Genomic DNA, 17,194 nt, shown 5'->3' with positions numbered 1-17,194 from the left:
CTCTGAGTAAGTTTGAAAAATCAGAGTGGTGGTGATTTTTGGCGCATATCCGGATTTGAATATAACATTCAATTTCAACAGCTACATCAGCCCAACCAAAAAAAGCTCAAAATTAAATGTTTTTATCCTGTTACTAGGAAGGACCCGGGCCACTGATCTCAATAACACACTTAATTTGCACATTTAGGTGCACAGAGAGACTGAGCATAGAGAATTTTTTGGGGGACAGAAATCAGATGGTACCATTGACATTCCTTGATCAGTGCTAGTTATTCTGGCGTGATTGAATTTATACATTGTCATCGTGCAAATAGAAGGGTCAGTCCAGAAAGTAGGAGAGTTTATTTCCCATTAATATCTAAGACTTTTGATAATCATATGGTGATAACTCTACCAGTATTTCATAATCAAAATTTTAAAGTAATATCATGTAGGGCACATCTTTTTTATGTAAAGAAAAAAAAACTATGGTGTTTCATCAAAATTGCGGGTTTGCATTTGTGCAGAAAAGTAGGACGTTAAATTTCGTTTTTATACGCCCACGTCGCTCCCGTCAGTCCGGTGTCCACAATTGCTTGTGGATGCTCTAGAGGCTAAAGTTAATTTATACACAGTGTTTAAGGTCATGAGATGAAGAAGCCTGTTGATTTTCAATGATTTCTGATAATTACTGCCAGAGTTATGGTCCTTGATCACTTTGAAATATCTTGTGGATGCTCTAGAGGCTTAAGTTAATATCCGATTGACCTTAAATTTATACACAGTGTTTATGGTCATCAGACGAAGAAACATATTCATTTTCAACGATTTCCGATAATTACTGCCCGAGTTATGGTTCTTGATCACTTTGAAAAATCTTGTGGATGCTTTAGAGACCATAGTTATCATCTGATTGATTTTATATTTATACACCATGTTTAAACCTATGCATAACCGTTTCGATTGATACACAGAGTTTACGGTCTTGAACAAGTATATTGATTTTCAATGATTTTTGGTAACTTGAACAGCTAAATCCATGGTATTAAATGTTTTGTAAACTAAACGTTAGCATGGGCCAAACAAATTCTAATGATTTTCTGATAATTACTTAATGAGTTGTTACTCTTGATCAGATTTTAGTGTATTATAAATGTTTCATTTCCAACAAAAGTAAAAATATGCGACAACGATTTAGCTGGTGTGTGCGTATGTTTCATTGCCTGGCAACCTATATATTATCAAAACTTATCAATGAGTTGCAATTTAACTGCAAAAAGTATGAAACAAGGGCAATGAAACCAGTCAACAGGGGTTGTCACATATTTAATCTTTTGCGGGTATTGGGGGGGGGGGTCATTTGCAAGAAAATTTCATACAGATCAGATTAATATTTTCGTGAACTGAAAATTGTAGAAATTCGACAGGCTTTTTGTTTACTAAATTAAATAATGCATATAAATTTCATACAGATCGAATGATGACTTTTGCCTTGAGCATCCGCAAGGTTCAACAAAGTGAAACAACTGCCATAACTCTTAGAAGTAATTAATGGAAATTGCTGAAATTCAATAAGATTCTTCGTTTTAATAATTCAAATTATGCATATATAAATTTCATACAGATTAGTCAGGTCACAACCCCCAGATCCGTGACCATTTATCGAGGAACAAGGTTTGGCGATGGTTTCTGATAGAAGGGACCCTAGTGAAGATATTTGTAGTTTGCTACCTTTGAAATCTATGGGCTAACTCCGGGAGAGACGAAAAACCAAGATGGCGGCCAATAATGGTCGGAAATTGACCATGAGACAAACATTGTTGGCAAAATGACCAGAGAGAGGGAGAGAGAAAAATGGGGTTTAACGTCCACTCGACACAAACTAGGTCATTACGGGACTAACATATGGTTAAGCTTTATTTCAATAATTCGCTTACGTGTAGCAACCGGTGAACCGGGTGAAAACCCAGGTTGGACAGCTGACCCTACTCCTTGTCACGTACAACCGGGGAATCAAAACCACGCCAGTTGACTCCATGAGAGACCTTATGATACCGCCTGCACGTGCTAACCATTTGGCCATCCAACCCCCTGACAAAATGACCAGTGAAATATATCATTTTATAGGTTTTGTCGGTCACCCGACTCATTTTGGACAGTTTCCGATTCATCTCACAAACGGTTGATCCAATATGACTGCCAAAATCCAAAATGGCGACAGAAATTGGCTCGAAAAGTATTCAGTCAATACCAATAGCAACATACACGTGTGAAATTTCGTTGCAGGGGTTGTGTGGGACGAGAAACATGAATATGTCATTTTCAAGCTGAAGGAAATAATTTGAAAGGAGATAGCATACAAAAATTAAGCATTTTCCCCGACTACAGACCTACATGTATAATAATAACATTTATTTTATGATCAGTAGTGGAATACGGTGTTTTATCAGTGAAATAAAAGTGTTATTCCACTGGCTAGCAGTAGTCCATGTTGTTTTTACCTAAAATGGTTGTAAAATCATAAAATAAATAGAACATTTGTTGTTTTGTCGTGAATAACATATTTTATTTCATCTCTAAGCAAGAAAACGTTTATATTTTCACTCATGCTACGCATTCGTGAAAATATAAGTTTTCTTGCTTCTCGATGAAATAAAATATGTTATTCACTCTAAAACGACAAATATCCTCTATATATTGTTCCAGACATCCATGAATCATTCATATATTACAGCTATGGCAATATATTATAATGCAATATTTAATAATGTATTCCGCAGTATGAATCTCAAATCTCAGAAAACATATGCAATGAGTCTGAGTATTTTGAGTTAGAATGACAAACACTTCTTATTCACTACTTTCCTGCCATTCCAAAGAGGCCGTGATTTATTCTGGAGTCTGTGATGCAACATAATGTAGGATCATAGTAAACTCTTTTGATCTTTTGCATGAAACTATTGCGATCTAGTGGCATACGCAATCTGATTAAAACACAGGTCCTATTTCGTTTCATTTATTATGGTTTAAATGTTCGTTTTACTTGTCTTTACTACACTAGGATCTGGAAGAGTTGATACATAACCGGCGTTCTGGATGATGCGAGAGATCAGCCAATGAAACTGTGTCACAGCAAGTTTTGGCGTGAGGTGCACGGAACTGTGGGTAACCCACTAGAAGAAACAGCAACACTGATTGGTTTGTCAAATGCCTGACACCATAGGGTCAAAAGCCACTTGTATGACCTTTGATGTAACCTTCCACTACAACCTGTCAGATCTTCATGTATTGTAGGCCATCGAAAGTATAAAAAACTGAAACGAAATATAGATCTGTATTTTAATCAGATTGTGGCATACACGTAGTACGCTTGTTTAAAGCGGATTCCATCCACGTGGGTGATTGCTCCATATCTCCCAAGAAGCAGGCTAAGAATCTTGGCTATGTGACCGATGAATTTATGTCCCCAGTTTCCCAAATCAATAGTATCTGACGCAAAATATATCTTCAAATAACAGCTATTTCGAGAATATATGCTAATCTTAATACTGATGGGGGGGGGGGGGGGGATGGTCGAATGGTTAGCGTGTGCATGTTCAATCATAAGGTCTGTCATTGAGTCCACTGGCGTGGTTTGCTTTCGATTAAGGTCTGTCATTGAGTCAACTGGCATGGTTTCGGTTCCCCGGTTGACATGACCCTAGGGGTCTCTAAGACTTCCTTACTAAAGTAACTACAAGAGCATTTACATGAAAAAAGGAGATCTTGGGCAATACCCCAAGAATTTACTATTGGAAATTGTTACAGTTTGATAAAATTCATCCTGGCACTAACATCACCAACTGGAAAATTATTATAAGGGCAATAACTCTGAAAGTAAATATCTGAATGTAGCCACATAAAAAAAATAACACTAGCAATAAAATGTTGTTATAAAAGTTTATTCAAACTGATCACAGAAAAGGCGTATATAATCTGTGTTCTGATAATTTGTTCTGACAGCAGACTTGAACACAAGAGGAATCTTATTGTGTTACACAAACGATTCCTTAAAGCAAATATCTAGATGATGTTACATTTAATACATTGGTATTTTTTTTACATACTATATCTATTTGGCTAAAAGTGAAACATTAGTTCACATTAAATTGTACGTATCTGAAAACAAATTGTTTGTTTTGATCATAATTTAAAAATATACAAAAGATATAAAATTACCATACATGATTAAAACAAATAATTGTTCTCAATTTTTATTAAAAAACATAATTGGGGTTTTTAATATATGGAACATTGTAAGATAAATCAGCCGTCTAAAAATCAAACTTTGACAGAATTTATGTACAGACTGATAAAATTTGCTATTCTCTTCAAAAGAAACAATTCATTTTCAGACATCTGGACACTAAAAACTCTACACATTCACGAAACAATAAAAGAAATATACAAATTACCATGTTTTATTATCATTATGCAATAAATATACAAAAAGGGGAAGCAGTTTGAATAATATGGCAAGTAGAAAATAAATTCTTATAAAATGCCAATTTAGCACCATTGTAAGAGTATTTATAAATGCTATTGGTGAATCACAATAAAAGATTCAAGAAGAAAATATATGTATAATATAAAATATATATAAATTTATAAGATACTGGACATGTACTATAAAAAAGATAATACTCATGACACAACTAAGTCATAAAAAAAAAATTGAAAGGATGTGAAAGGCAATCAATGTTAAGAGTAAAATCAATCCTTGATTCTGTGGAAATTATTCTTAAAATGTGGTTAACTGCCATTAAGTAAAAGAAGAATAATATACAAATTCTATTTTAAAAGGGTCGTGAATATAATAAACAAATTGCAATAGACAACAAATAATTACATCTAGACTATTTCTAAAAGTACAAGTTTTGAATAAAGAAGATTTTAAACTTAAGTTAGATAACTAAGAACTTGTATGTAAGAGGTACATACATTTACATGTGCATATCAATAATATTAACATAATGCATAAAATATCATGTCTGAGGCTTACTTTTGTAGGTAACTAACTTACAAAGTAAATTGTTAGGATAACTCAACTTTTCTTTCTTTCATTTTTTTAAAAACACAATGATAAAAGGTTAAACAATTGTTGACAAACAACAAGACTTAAAATATTCTTGTTTGATGACATTATGTTAATTAATAATTTTTACATATACATAGCTATTTCACATTTTACATTATAACATACATTTAAACTTCATGAAATGTACATGTTAACATTATGAGCAAGTTTTATTATGCACTTTGCCTCAGTCTAAGTAAAGTCTCTTTTAATTTATGCACATTTCCATCGAATTCAATCTATTCAATAATCTGTCTGTACACTTAGTTTAAACATGGACGGACATTGTATCCACCAATGGCATCTACAGATAAATCTAATGGCCCTTTGTTTAGTACTTTTATATCTTTGATACATCCGTTAAAATTAGACTTATAAGTATCACCTGTCATTTGATCTAAATTTGGTACACCACCTAAAACAATAGAAACAAACATTTCATTTATTTGCCTTTTCCAAAAGAAAATAGGAAATAGAACTAGAAATGAAGACAGTGTGATGGATATCATATTCAAAGATAGGTTGCCAGGCAACGAAACATACGCCCACAGCAGCTATATCATCCGGGCAGTCAACAAGAGTTGTCGCAATTTAATTTTTTCGGTAATGAAACATTTATAATACATTAAAATCTGATTAACCCGTTAAATTTGGAGGGGAAATATATCAGCAAGTGGTTGGCATCCCCATGGGCACCAACTGTGCACCTTTGCTTGCTGTTCTGTTTCTCTATTCGTACGAAGCCAATTACATACAGACGCTCGTAAAAACTAATAAACGATCAGTCAGACTTTTTAATTTCACTTATCGATATATCGATGACGTTTTATCACTTAATAATCCCAAATTTAGTGATTATGTAGAATTCATATATCCTGATGAGCTCGAAATTAAAAACACCACTGACAGTGACAATTACGCTTCCTACTTGGATCTGCGTCTCGATTTTGACAATTGCCATAAACTGAGTGTTAAATTGTACGATAAACGTGATGACTTTGACTTTCCGATTGTTAACTTTCCATTTATTAGTAGTAACATTCCAATATCACCAGCTTATGGAGTGTTTGTGTCTCAGCTAATTCGTTCCGCGAGAGCTTGTTCCTTTTATTCTGACTTTTTAAGTAGATCGAGGCATTTGTCATCTAAGCTTCAACTACAAGGATACTTGCGCACTAAACTTATTAAAACCTTTAAAAAGTTTTATGGCCGTCATATTGAATTGATTGGTAAATATAACGTGTCTCTCTCAGCTAATATTCTAAATATATTTAATTGACACGTATACTATTACTATCTCCCTGATAATGTCTAATACATCGTTAACACAGTTCATCGAGTGCATTTTGCATACCGATAGTTCATTGGCCAATCACGCTATTTTACCGACATTTCGCCTAATAGTTTGGATGCAGCTATGGCGGGTGTGGCGCCAGGCAGGGTAAGCTTACTCTTCCGGACACCTGTTACCACTGTTTGTCGTGTATTTTGTACACGAGGAGCAGTCCATTTGCTGATTACACTATTTTGCTTGAATACACTATTTTGCCTATAACGTTTTTAGGACTTCAAATTCTGTCTTATGGTTTGGATTGTTCGTACTTGGTTTTATTTTATATATATTTACGTTATATAACGTCCTGGACAACTGCCACTCACCGTGTGTAGGGCGTAATATAACGCCTAAGAGGTATTTTCCACAACCTATTCTTCAAACATACGATCGCAGCATGTGTAGGACGTTATATTACGCCTGGTCGAGGAAATCTAATTGAAGGGAGACAACTCTATTTACCTTTAGTTTTAATATGGTTTCAGACTACTATCATTTTTTTTTCAGGAATAAAAAGGTCCAAAAATGACGTTTTTCGTCAAATTAATTACACAATAGGGGGTAGTTAACGTTTTAAAAACTACACAGTTAACGGGTTAAGAGTAACAACTCATTAAGTAATTATCAGAAAACCATTCGAATTTGTTTGGTTTTTATAAAGTTCTGCCCCATGCTAACATTTAGTATACGAAACTTTTTACATCAAGGATTTAGCTGTTCGAGTCAAAAAGATTCATTGAAAATCAAAAAACTTGTTCGTCTCAAGAACTTAAAGTCTGTGTATCAATCTGAAGTCAATCGGATGATAACTTTAGCCTCTAGAGAGTCCACAAGATTTTTTGAAGTGATCAAGGGCCATAACTCTGGCAGTAATTATCCGAAATCGCTGAAAATCAATAGGATTCTTCGTCTCATGACCTTAAACACTGTCTATAAATTTAAAGTCAATTGGATATTAACTTTAGCCTCTAGAGCGTCCACAAGATTTTTCAGATTGATCAAGGGACATAACTCTGGCAGTAATTATCGGAAATCGCTGAAAAATCAATAGGCTTCTTCGTCTCATGACCTTAAACAATGTGAATAAATTTAAAGTCAATCGGCTATTAACTTTGACCTCTAGAGCGTCCACAAGATTTTTTGAAGTGATCAAGGGCCATAACTCTGGCAGTAATTATCAAAAATCGCTGAAAATCAATAGGCTTCTTCGCCTCATGACCTTAAACACTGTGTATAAATTTAAAGTCAATCGGATATTAACTTTAGCCTATAGAGCGTCCACAAGCAATTGTGGATGCCGGACGGACGGACTGACGGGAGCGACGACAATTTACGACCACATTTCAATGTGGGCGTATAAAAACTGGTATTAAATGTAAATGAAAGAAAGGTTGCCATGTAATGAAAGATCATACTCTAACTTTGTCTTTTCATTGCTGTGTATGTTTTCATATTTACATCTAGTTGTATAAATACTGTAAGGTTCCTTCAAAGGATTTATGTCACCTTTTTTCATAAATGAACAAAATCTGACTGTGTTAATATATGCAATCACAGCTCTCAATGGATGGCTCTGTAAATTTGGGGAATATTAGGAAGTTTCTTACCTAAGTACACATTACCCTGTACATTGAGTACTTGTAGTCGACCTGGTGATGCTCCAGTAATTGATGGTTGATCATCTATTGTTAAATTACCTGTACGTCCCAACCTGTAGATAAATAATATAATATTTCAATAACTGTAAACTGTCAGACAATACTACTTGTTATAATCAAAATCAACATCTTTGAGTAATAAAAACAACAATGTGAGTTTGCAAGATGATTTTAGCCACCCAACAGCAGCAATGTCTTCCTAGCTATGCATAAAAACTTGAACAAAATTTAATTATGACCCAATAAATAATTCCCTCAAGACTTAACCAAATTCCACTAATGAAGCAGTATCATGTTCATACTATTGTGGTCAAAAGTGTTGAAACCTAAAATGTATAAGATACCGTAACATCAAGATAATCTACATCATTGAAAGGATATTTACAATTCAAGTAGTGATTATCCTACCTTTGTACGTGAATCTTGTGTGGATAACCATCATTCACAGGTGAAGCTGAACGTATGAGACCTGCTCCACTGCCTAATTCATATCTGAAATAGATTTGAAAACCAAATTAAATACAATACTTACATATGGTTCTATGAACACTTTAGAATCTATATCTTATAACAGCTCAATAAAAATAATTTTGCTTATAAAAAACTTTTTGGTGAACAATAAATCCATGAATGTGACAAGTTATGAAGTGAATTTCTTACTTATAATCAATGTATCCATCACTTAAAGCTATTGCTAGGTAATCTGCTCCTCGAAGTGGTGAACTTGCGTCTTGTCCTTGCCAGAAAATAAGACCTTCTGGTTCTCTTGTAGTAATAGTAAAGGAAATGTATTCCCCTGCTTGTCTAACACGGTGGGGTAATAATGCTTTGCTGAATTTAACATAGCCATCCCCAGCAAATTCGGCTGTAGTACCTAATGTAACCTCTGAAATAATACATTAATATATAAATAATAATTATAAAATCATCTATTTCAAATCATCTGGACAAGTAAGACACCAGGCATAACTTATTTTTATTTATCTTTTGCTGATTTCATAATCAATGTATATTGTATCAATGTTTTGAAAATGGATTTCCTGGTGAGAGTGATCTCTGGTAATGCTTCAATGTGGATATTTTGTTTGATGTATTTCAACATTACATCTATGCATTGTTGTCATTTGTCTTATTGCATGAATTTATAGCATACATTATGTTATGTTACATGGTAATAAAACAAACCTGAATCACAGTCAGTTCCCATATATCCTAATGGACAATCACATCTATATCCTTCTGAATTTATACGGCATATTCCACCATTACGGCATGGTCTTGATGTTATACAAATATTCATCTCTATTTCACAATTAACTCCTGTAACATATGAAATTTTGTTTAATAAAGTGGATGTATGTAAGGGAAGTTCTGGTGACAAACCACATCCAAGTGGTCAGAAATTAAATAAGGGATGCTATGTTTAAAACATATATTTTCAAATAATGTGTTAATGATTCAATTTTGTTTTTCAAGTACAATATCTCAAATGTACAGGGATACCTACTCTACACACGTTTTTTGGACTGAAAATTAAACCGAAATTGTTTTCCCTGTAAATTAAAAGGGTTAATTTTCATAAATAATAGTTTCATCTAAATCAATATTTTTTAAATACTAAACCAGAAAAATTTAATGCTATAACAAAATAAATGAATTATTCATTTATATAATTTTAATGAAAGGGAAAAATATATTCTTGTCCACATACCTGTATATTGAGGTGGGCATGTACAGTAGTAATCTGATGAACCTCTATCTGAGCAAGCTCCACCATTTAAACATGGTTTACGATCACATAAACTACGATCACCACAATCTCTAACATATGAACTCTCAATAGCATCTTTTATAAGATCAACATCTTCGTTGTTTATTTTCAGCTTTAATATAAAAAATAAGTGAATTAAATATTAAAACATTTAAATGGGAAATCAATCAATAGTTCAACTCCTCAAGTGAAGGGTTAAAGTTACCACACTAACATTTGTTAGCACTACCATGTCCTTCTTTATTAGGTTGAGTCACATTTAACAAACTTTGTTCATAATATTTGACATTTACCAGAGTTTTTTGTCTTGTAGGCTTTCATTGGCTGGCACACTATACGCACCATTGTCTTCATTAGCCAGGTGCAAGAAAGTAGGACATTAAACTCGTTCTATACTCGCCAATTTCCAAATTAAAAGTAGGACACACTTACACACTTATAACAGATGAAATAAGAATAAATACCTCTGCAATACAGCCAACAAATCCAGCGACAGTACCAACACCAGTTGCTATAGAATCTTGTGGATCGACGCCACCCAGATATAAAGGTCGTTTCAAATTCAAACCAATGGTCTTACCACTTCCGCTAACTAGATGAATAAGATGAGATAATTAATAAACAACTTAAAATACCTATAATACAGATTCTATAATTTAAATATAAGTACACTATTTGACTATAAGGAAAAATAGACTAATGTGAAATGGTGAAATAAACTATGGGGAACTTAGACTATCTACAAAAATATTAAGTTTTCTAAACAAAAATAGAGAAAGAGATTTTAAAATATAAGACCTTCTATATTAACTACATGAACGGGTAACTGATTCTATAAAGTAAGCTCACTTATCTATTAAATATCAATTAAATATATGCATAGGCAGAAAGTTGAAATATTACATTTTTAAATAATAAATTAGTCATTTCAAACCTGAATTCTTTCTCAATGATTTTGACATTTTTATCAAAAATATCAAGAGAGTAAGAATTCAACATTTAAATCATTAAAGGTTTTCCTGAAACAAATCTTTGGTTGAAGATGTTAATATTAATAAAATAAAACATTAATAAGCAACCATGCTTTATTAGTGATGACAGCTGAAAAGGAATTACAAACTTACAAGATTAATTTACCACATAACTATGACAATAGGACAATTAGTTAATCCAAATTGACAAAAGTACAGTTAGAACATGTACATGCTGCATGACCCATAAAAAGACACAACTTTTACATAATATAGAGACATAAAACATAGCTTAACATATTGTAATGTGTAATCTAATCACAACCATTGAAAAATTATTTTAGTCACGATACTGAATATTAATTATGTTTTAATATTTCATATATTATTTCTGATTAAATAGCAATTATGTTTTAATACCACATACATTACGGTAATTCAGATTTACTATTAAAGGTACTGTCATTTTAACGCTATTAATGGGGAGTTATTAAGCTTTATATAATGTTAATAAAATGTACCGCATCACTGTCAACAGTCTAAACATACGTCTTTGCTAAGTTAAAAAAATTTCTGCTGGGTACCAAACTTAGAAATTAATGTCTATCTCATTTTGATACAATTGTTTACTGGACAGTGACAGGTACAGATAAGTTAACTGCACTTTATATGACCAAGGATTACTTTGTATTAAAACCGTATTACAGTATGTTATTTTTAAATAATATTAAAATTTCCTACATCAATATTAGGATTAAAATAGTTATATTTGATAAAAGATTTTAAATGGAACTATCATCTTGTTGATAACTGTAAATAAATATTACACAAGAAATGACTAAAGAACTGCGTTAATCAGTCCAAAGTACAAATTTTAAACACATACATCTGGTGGATAGAATTTACAATGAACAAAATGTATATTTATTATGTATAATTAAAAATCTACACAAATAATAAAAAAAATGTAAGTATGTGCAAATAAATATACAAATGGTGTCTGCGTGAAAGCATGGTGACATTGATTTGTGTTTCCAAAGGAATGTGAGGCCTATATGTAGAATCTTTTTTTTAATACAAACTTTCAAAATTCAATCAGAATTGGGACAAAACAATCCATTAGATTTTAATGAACTTGTATTACACTAAGTGTGGCAACGATAAATACTCCATTGGAGAGAGATGTTTCATCATCTTTGTAACTGAATTTGTTGCCGTTTGTATTACAAAAAAAAAACGTTCTGTCTAACACAATAAACAAGCACTGAATTAATAAATTAATTGTTGAAACACAAAATACAGATACATCAAGCAGCCAAAAAATAATGTAAACAAAGGATAATTTATTGGAAACAAAATTTAATAGAAGAAACGAAACAATAAAAACAGAAATTTTGACAAAAAGCTTGGCTGACAGGAAAAGAAAAAGCAGCTTTTAAAAAAATAAAACGCAAAAAATAAACGTAGCTGTGAATACTTTATTGTACCTCTGTTATAGATATCACCTCGATCCCTTCTCGAGTAGAAATAGTCGTAGTTAATCTGTTGGCGTTCTAGGTCGAGAAGAAAAATCAAGGCCACAATCAATTAAGTTTTAAGAAATTCAAAAACAAATCCCTAAACATTTTTAGCACCAGAATATATGAAGCTAATTGAAAACAAATATGGATGTTTTCTATTTGTAATGTTCGTCTGATCATATAGTGTAAGACTAGATATTTAGGCTCATTCATTCATGTGCATCTACAAGCAAATACACGTAGGCATACTTTATTTTTGCACTCTCAAGATACCAGTTTTTGTGATATTGATAAGGTAGAAGAAAACTACATAAACTGTCAGCTGCATTAAATTATATTTGCCTATATCTGTTCTATTTGAAATAGCTGCTTCTCAAAGGTCATAGCACAAGAACTGTTTCAATTCGCCAACTCTAATATTTAGGAACAATTTCTTTTTAAGCAACCAGTATATTACATTCCGATTTTCAGTTTTCCTATTGACTCATACTGTCTGATAAATAACTTGTGAATTGAAAATTACCTTTGGTTAAAATGTAATTATAAGAATAACTCTTTAAAATTACTGTATGGAATTGTATCACACTGTTTCAATTGATTTGAATTACCAAAACATGCATGTTTACAGTATCAATTTTAATTTATACATAAAAATTCTGCATTTTTAACCTAAAACGCAATATTGAAATGGAAATTTTGAATGTGAAACCAAAAACAGAACTAGCTTAATGTTTCCATGACAACTGTATAAGACTCAGTACCTGTGCTATGTACTAAAGTATAGTTACTGATGGATGGGTATAGGAAATCAGACAACACACAAATGAACAGGTTACTCCTATTCATTCGCTATAAAACAAGTTTTGGAAACAGAGAGAGAGCCATCAACAGTGGGCCATTGTTAATAATAACAATTTTAATTGAATGACAAAGAAGTAACGGAAGGGTTGTACAAATATGTATACATGCAGATCAACTTTCAAGGGCAAGATGCTTGAATTCTTCAGTCTATAATAGAATTGATGTTCCGTAGATAGGCCTACATTAGATTTGCTGGCATGTATTGATTTATCACGTGTACAACCCTCCTATTACAATTTTCAATACTCTTTTCTTTCTACATTAAGCAAAATTCTACTATGGGCTATGACTATAATTATTATAGAATAAAGCTGGCAGCCACCTTTAAACACAATTCTAAATCCAAGATATCATGCAGAAAAAAAGGCACAGATGTGTACTTTTTATCCTGCTTTTAAAAGATCAAGTTCATTTCGTGTAAGGAGGCAGTAGCATCTTTAGTTTTTGTTGCTTTTGATAGAAAGATCACTGTTATGCACAAAATTTGAGGGGTTTATGTGAATTTATCTTGAAGTAAAAGACCACTACTATCATCTATAATGATATTCTAGTAGAAAACATAAACTCATCAGCAAGTATGTACCTATTATAAGCAAGACCATTTGGATTTGGAATACAATGTTAGATCTTAAATTTATTGGTTTAAGTTGTATAGTTAACACGATTTTATAAAAACCTGCTGTATTCAAAAGTATAAGTTTATTAAATACACGATTTCTCTGAAAATCTGATTTGTTGCATCTCCTGATCTCCCAATACTAGAATGTTTTGTTTGTCAACAATGGCACCAATGAATATGGATCAATACATGATGTGGTTGATGCTTTCACAAATTTATATATATATATATATATATAGATAGAACAATTTTCACAAGCTTTCTAATCTACTGTCTAATAATAAACTTTCAAATTGATAAATAAACAATTGTAGAAAAAAGGATATAATGCCTGGAAGTATTTAAGTTCGATGATTAAAAAATTATAATAACATAATTGAATTTCAGTTTTTGTAACATTTCTTTTCTTTTCTACTTTCCCATCCTTTCCAATGATCAGGTTTGCATTTTTCTCAGTTTCAACAAAATTGATCATAACAAAACATTTTATATACTTTTTTTAAATACTGATTTGGTACTAGATGCTTCCAGTGCTTTATTTTTTCCTTTCTTCAAAAATCCAACAGTAGATCTATGCCAGAACTGAACTCATTCCAATTTAAAAGAACAACTTAATGGATAAAACACATACCATTAACAGGTGCCTCATTATTTACCACCAGCATACCATCTCTTCCACTTCTTTCTGCTACAACACTTGTCCATTCATCGAACTGTAATGGTTGACGACTTCTCAGAACAGCAGTACCTAAAATCATTCACAGGACATTAAACCCCATTTCATTTCATTTAATTATGTTTCTGTTTGCTTCATAATACAAAGCAAGACAACTTTACATACATGACTAAAATGCAAATGATGGTTGCACAGTGTATTTTCATGGCAGTTTTTGTTCATGCTACTCCTTATGTCAAAATGGTTGTCACCTTTGGTTATGAATTTTGATTTATCTTATCTTATCCTAACATATTTATCCTTAACATGTTTATGGACATCATTTTTGTCTTCAGATAAATAACAAATTATTTTGATAAACATGTTAAGACATTCTGTAGGTAATAAACATGTTAAGACATTCTGTAGGTACACTTCCATTTGTTTTGATGTAAAAACTACTGAGACCATATTATCTATGATATTATCGGTGAAACAAATGTGTTTAGGCTGTTAATTAATTATGGTTATGGCTGATCGCAATAACTTCATAGCATATGCATATCGCTATACGGTCAATCACAATAATTTCATGTTACTTAGTTTACTTGCTTTACAGTATAATCTTGGCAAGAACTTCATTTTCTTCAAATGTGTCTACCGCATTTTTCTTTCCATCTCCATGAATGAGACTGCGGTGCATAAGCATGTAATATCAGACAATCAAAGAACAATGGCAAATAATCTTGGATAGTATATAAACACTCTCAGGATTACATAGTCCAGGAAAATCACAGAGGCCAATCTGGACAATGTGTAAAAAAAACACCAAAAAAACATTGATCAAAAATCTATATATATCAAACTTCATTGTACAACTTTCTAATGAATATCACCAACCTGATCCAGTGTCAAATCTGAATTCTAAGTAACCATCCTTAATAACAACAGCCACAAAATCTCCACGTCCATCTTGTTGTTGAGCATTATATAATACAATGCCATCTTCTAAAGACTGTGGTTTAAACATAATTTTGACGTTCATTTGTAATAAACCATTCTTAATTGTTGGGTAGGAAATAAATGATGTGCGGTTGAATGCTGGATCAATGATAGTGACTGCTGTGAATAAAAGACCAATACATCAATTACAATAAACAGGTTAAAAATAAGAAAAGGTTGATTTTTTTTTTTTATTTCGAATCAACATATATTTCTTTATCTTTCCTAAATAAATATTCAATATCATACCTTGTCGACATCCAACACCTGTTTGTCCAATGGGACAGACACACTGGAATCCACCAGTGGCTAAATCAACACACCGACCTTCATTACCACAAGCTCCTAATGAAATCAAAATACATCAATAGTTATAATCATATCATTTAAGCTATTCATTTATTTAAATGTTTCAATTAGGCTGATGACTCCAAACATCAATCCCAAAATATGTAGATAACACACATTAAATATGGATATGAATACGTTTTGTAACAGATGATTCAAAAATGGATAATCAAAACTTTGTATATTATCGTAACAATGGTAGTAATGACGATCTAGGCTAGCCTAAAATTGAATTGCTAATATCTTGGTTGAGAGTAAAGCAATTTGACTGAAATTTTCAGCATATTCTGTTTTCGTTATCTGGGTTTTTTTTTAAATATTATAGCGAGAACTGTCAGCTCATTATCTAATCTTACCTAATTCCCCTTTAATAAAGCATTGAGCAATCAAACTGCTTAACCTGAGCAGAAATTGTTCATTATCAAACTTAGCCAAGGAGAAGATTAATGAAACTATAAAAGAAGTTTCATCACTCTCCTTCCATTTGATCTTAGTCATGGAATTGATGTAGTGAAACTAGACACCAAGTCCCATCATTCTCATTCAATTAAAATCAAAGTTTGAAAATTTACTAATTTAAATATACTGATTTCAAGATAAAAAGACCTTACCAACATAACAACTTTCTCCTGAAACTTCACATCTTACACCAGCATAACCTTGAGGACAGACACAACGGTAACCATATTTATTATTAGCTGGCTGACATTGTCCTCTGTTAATACATGGTCTATCTTGACAAACATTGTACTGATCAATACCATAGATTTCAATAGCATCAGCACCAAGATTCAGTGGTAATCCTTGTAACTGTACTTCACTTACAGCACCTGTTTTAAACAAATCACATTAGATAAAAATATGGAACTTTTGTACACATGTGTTCACCTTGTTATGTCGTGTCAAAAGTCTCAATCAAGTCTTTCCTTTGATAACTTTAGCCCTTAAAGCAATTACAAGATTTTTCATGAAAATCAAAAGCTTCATGTCATGAACAACATAAACATTACATACGACTTTCAAGCAAATATAATCTTTTTAGCGGTTAAAACATCCAGTTGATTTTTCAAAGTGATCAAGTGCAATATTTATCGGAAATTGTTGAAAATTAAAACACTTCTTCACATGGAAATAAATACTGTGTATAATTAATAGCCAGAGCATCCCAAATTCTTCATAAGGCCATAAATATGTGTATAAATATACACATATTTAGTCCATCGGATGATAAATGTATCCCTCTATATTGTCCACAAGGAATTGCTAATAAACAGAACAAGGTGATGACAGTAAACATACATATTTCAATGCAATAACATGATTCGAGGATTTTAAATTAAATGACTTAATTAGAGATAAAC

The 17,194-nt window shown here is 32.1% G+C and overlaps 1 protein-coding gene across 2 annotated transcripts in view; it reads right to left on the bottom strand.

Annotated features, from left to right (window-relative positions):
• Positions 1 to 3,904: 3,904 nt before the first annotated feature.
• LOC126828605 (basement membrane-specific heparan sulfate proteoglycan core protein) overlaps positions 3,905 to 17,194 on the bottom strand; it is a 143,436-nt gene continuing 130,146 nt past the window's right edge. The window contains exons 78-89 of one of the 2 annotated variants that reach the window (XM_050558480.2): positions 16,445 to 16,663; positions 15,735 to 15,830; positions 15,384 to 15,605; positions 14,460 to 14,576; positions 12,316 to 12,381; positions 10,322 to 10,449; positions 9,798 to 9,969; positions 9,272 to 9,406; positions 8,747 to 8,972; positions 8,495 to 8,578; positions 8,036 to 8,139; positions 3,905 to 5,510 (exon numbers count right to left, since the gene is read on the bottom strand). In XM_050558480.2, the coding sequence (XP_050414437.1) occupies positions 5,359 to 5,510; positions 8,036 to 8,139; positions 8,495 to 8,578; positions 8,747 to 8,972; positions 9,272 to 9,406; positions 9,798 to 9,969; positions 10,322 to 10,449; positions 12,316 to 12,381; positions 14,460 to 14,576; positions 15,384 to 15,605; positions 15,735 to 15,830; positions 16,445 to 16,663 (1,721 nt within the window). In that variant the 3' untranslated portion in view covers positions 3,905 to 5,358. The remainder of the gene's footprint in view (positions 5,511 to 8,035; positions 8,140 to 8,494; positions 8,579 to 8,746; positions 8,973 to 9,271; positions 9,407 to 9,797; positions 9,970 to 10,321; positions 10,450 to 12,315; positions 12,382 to 14,459; positions 14,577 to 15,383; positions 15,606 to 15,734; positions 15,831 to 16,444; positions 16,664 to 17,194) is intronic. The other variant, XM_050558478.2, reaches the window with a different exon arrangement.

Source organism: Patella vulgata, chromosome 7 (genome assembly GCF_932274485.2).
Source record: "Patella vulgata chromosome 7, xgPatVulg1.2, whole genome shotgun sequence".
Lineage (NCBI taxonomy): Eukaryota > Metazoa > Mollusca > Gastropoda > Patellidae > Patella > Patella vulgata.
This window is presented reverse-complemented; position numbering and strand designations above follow the sequence as displayed.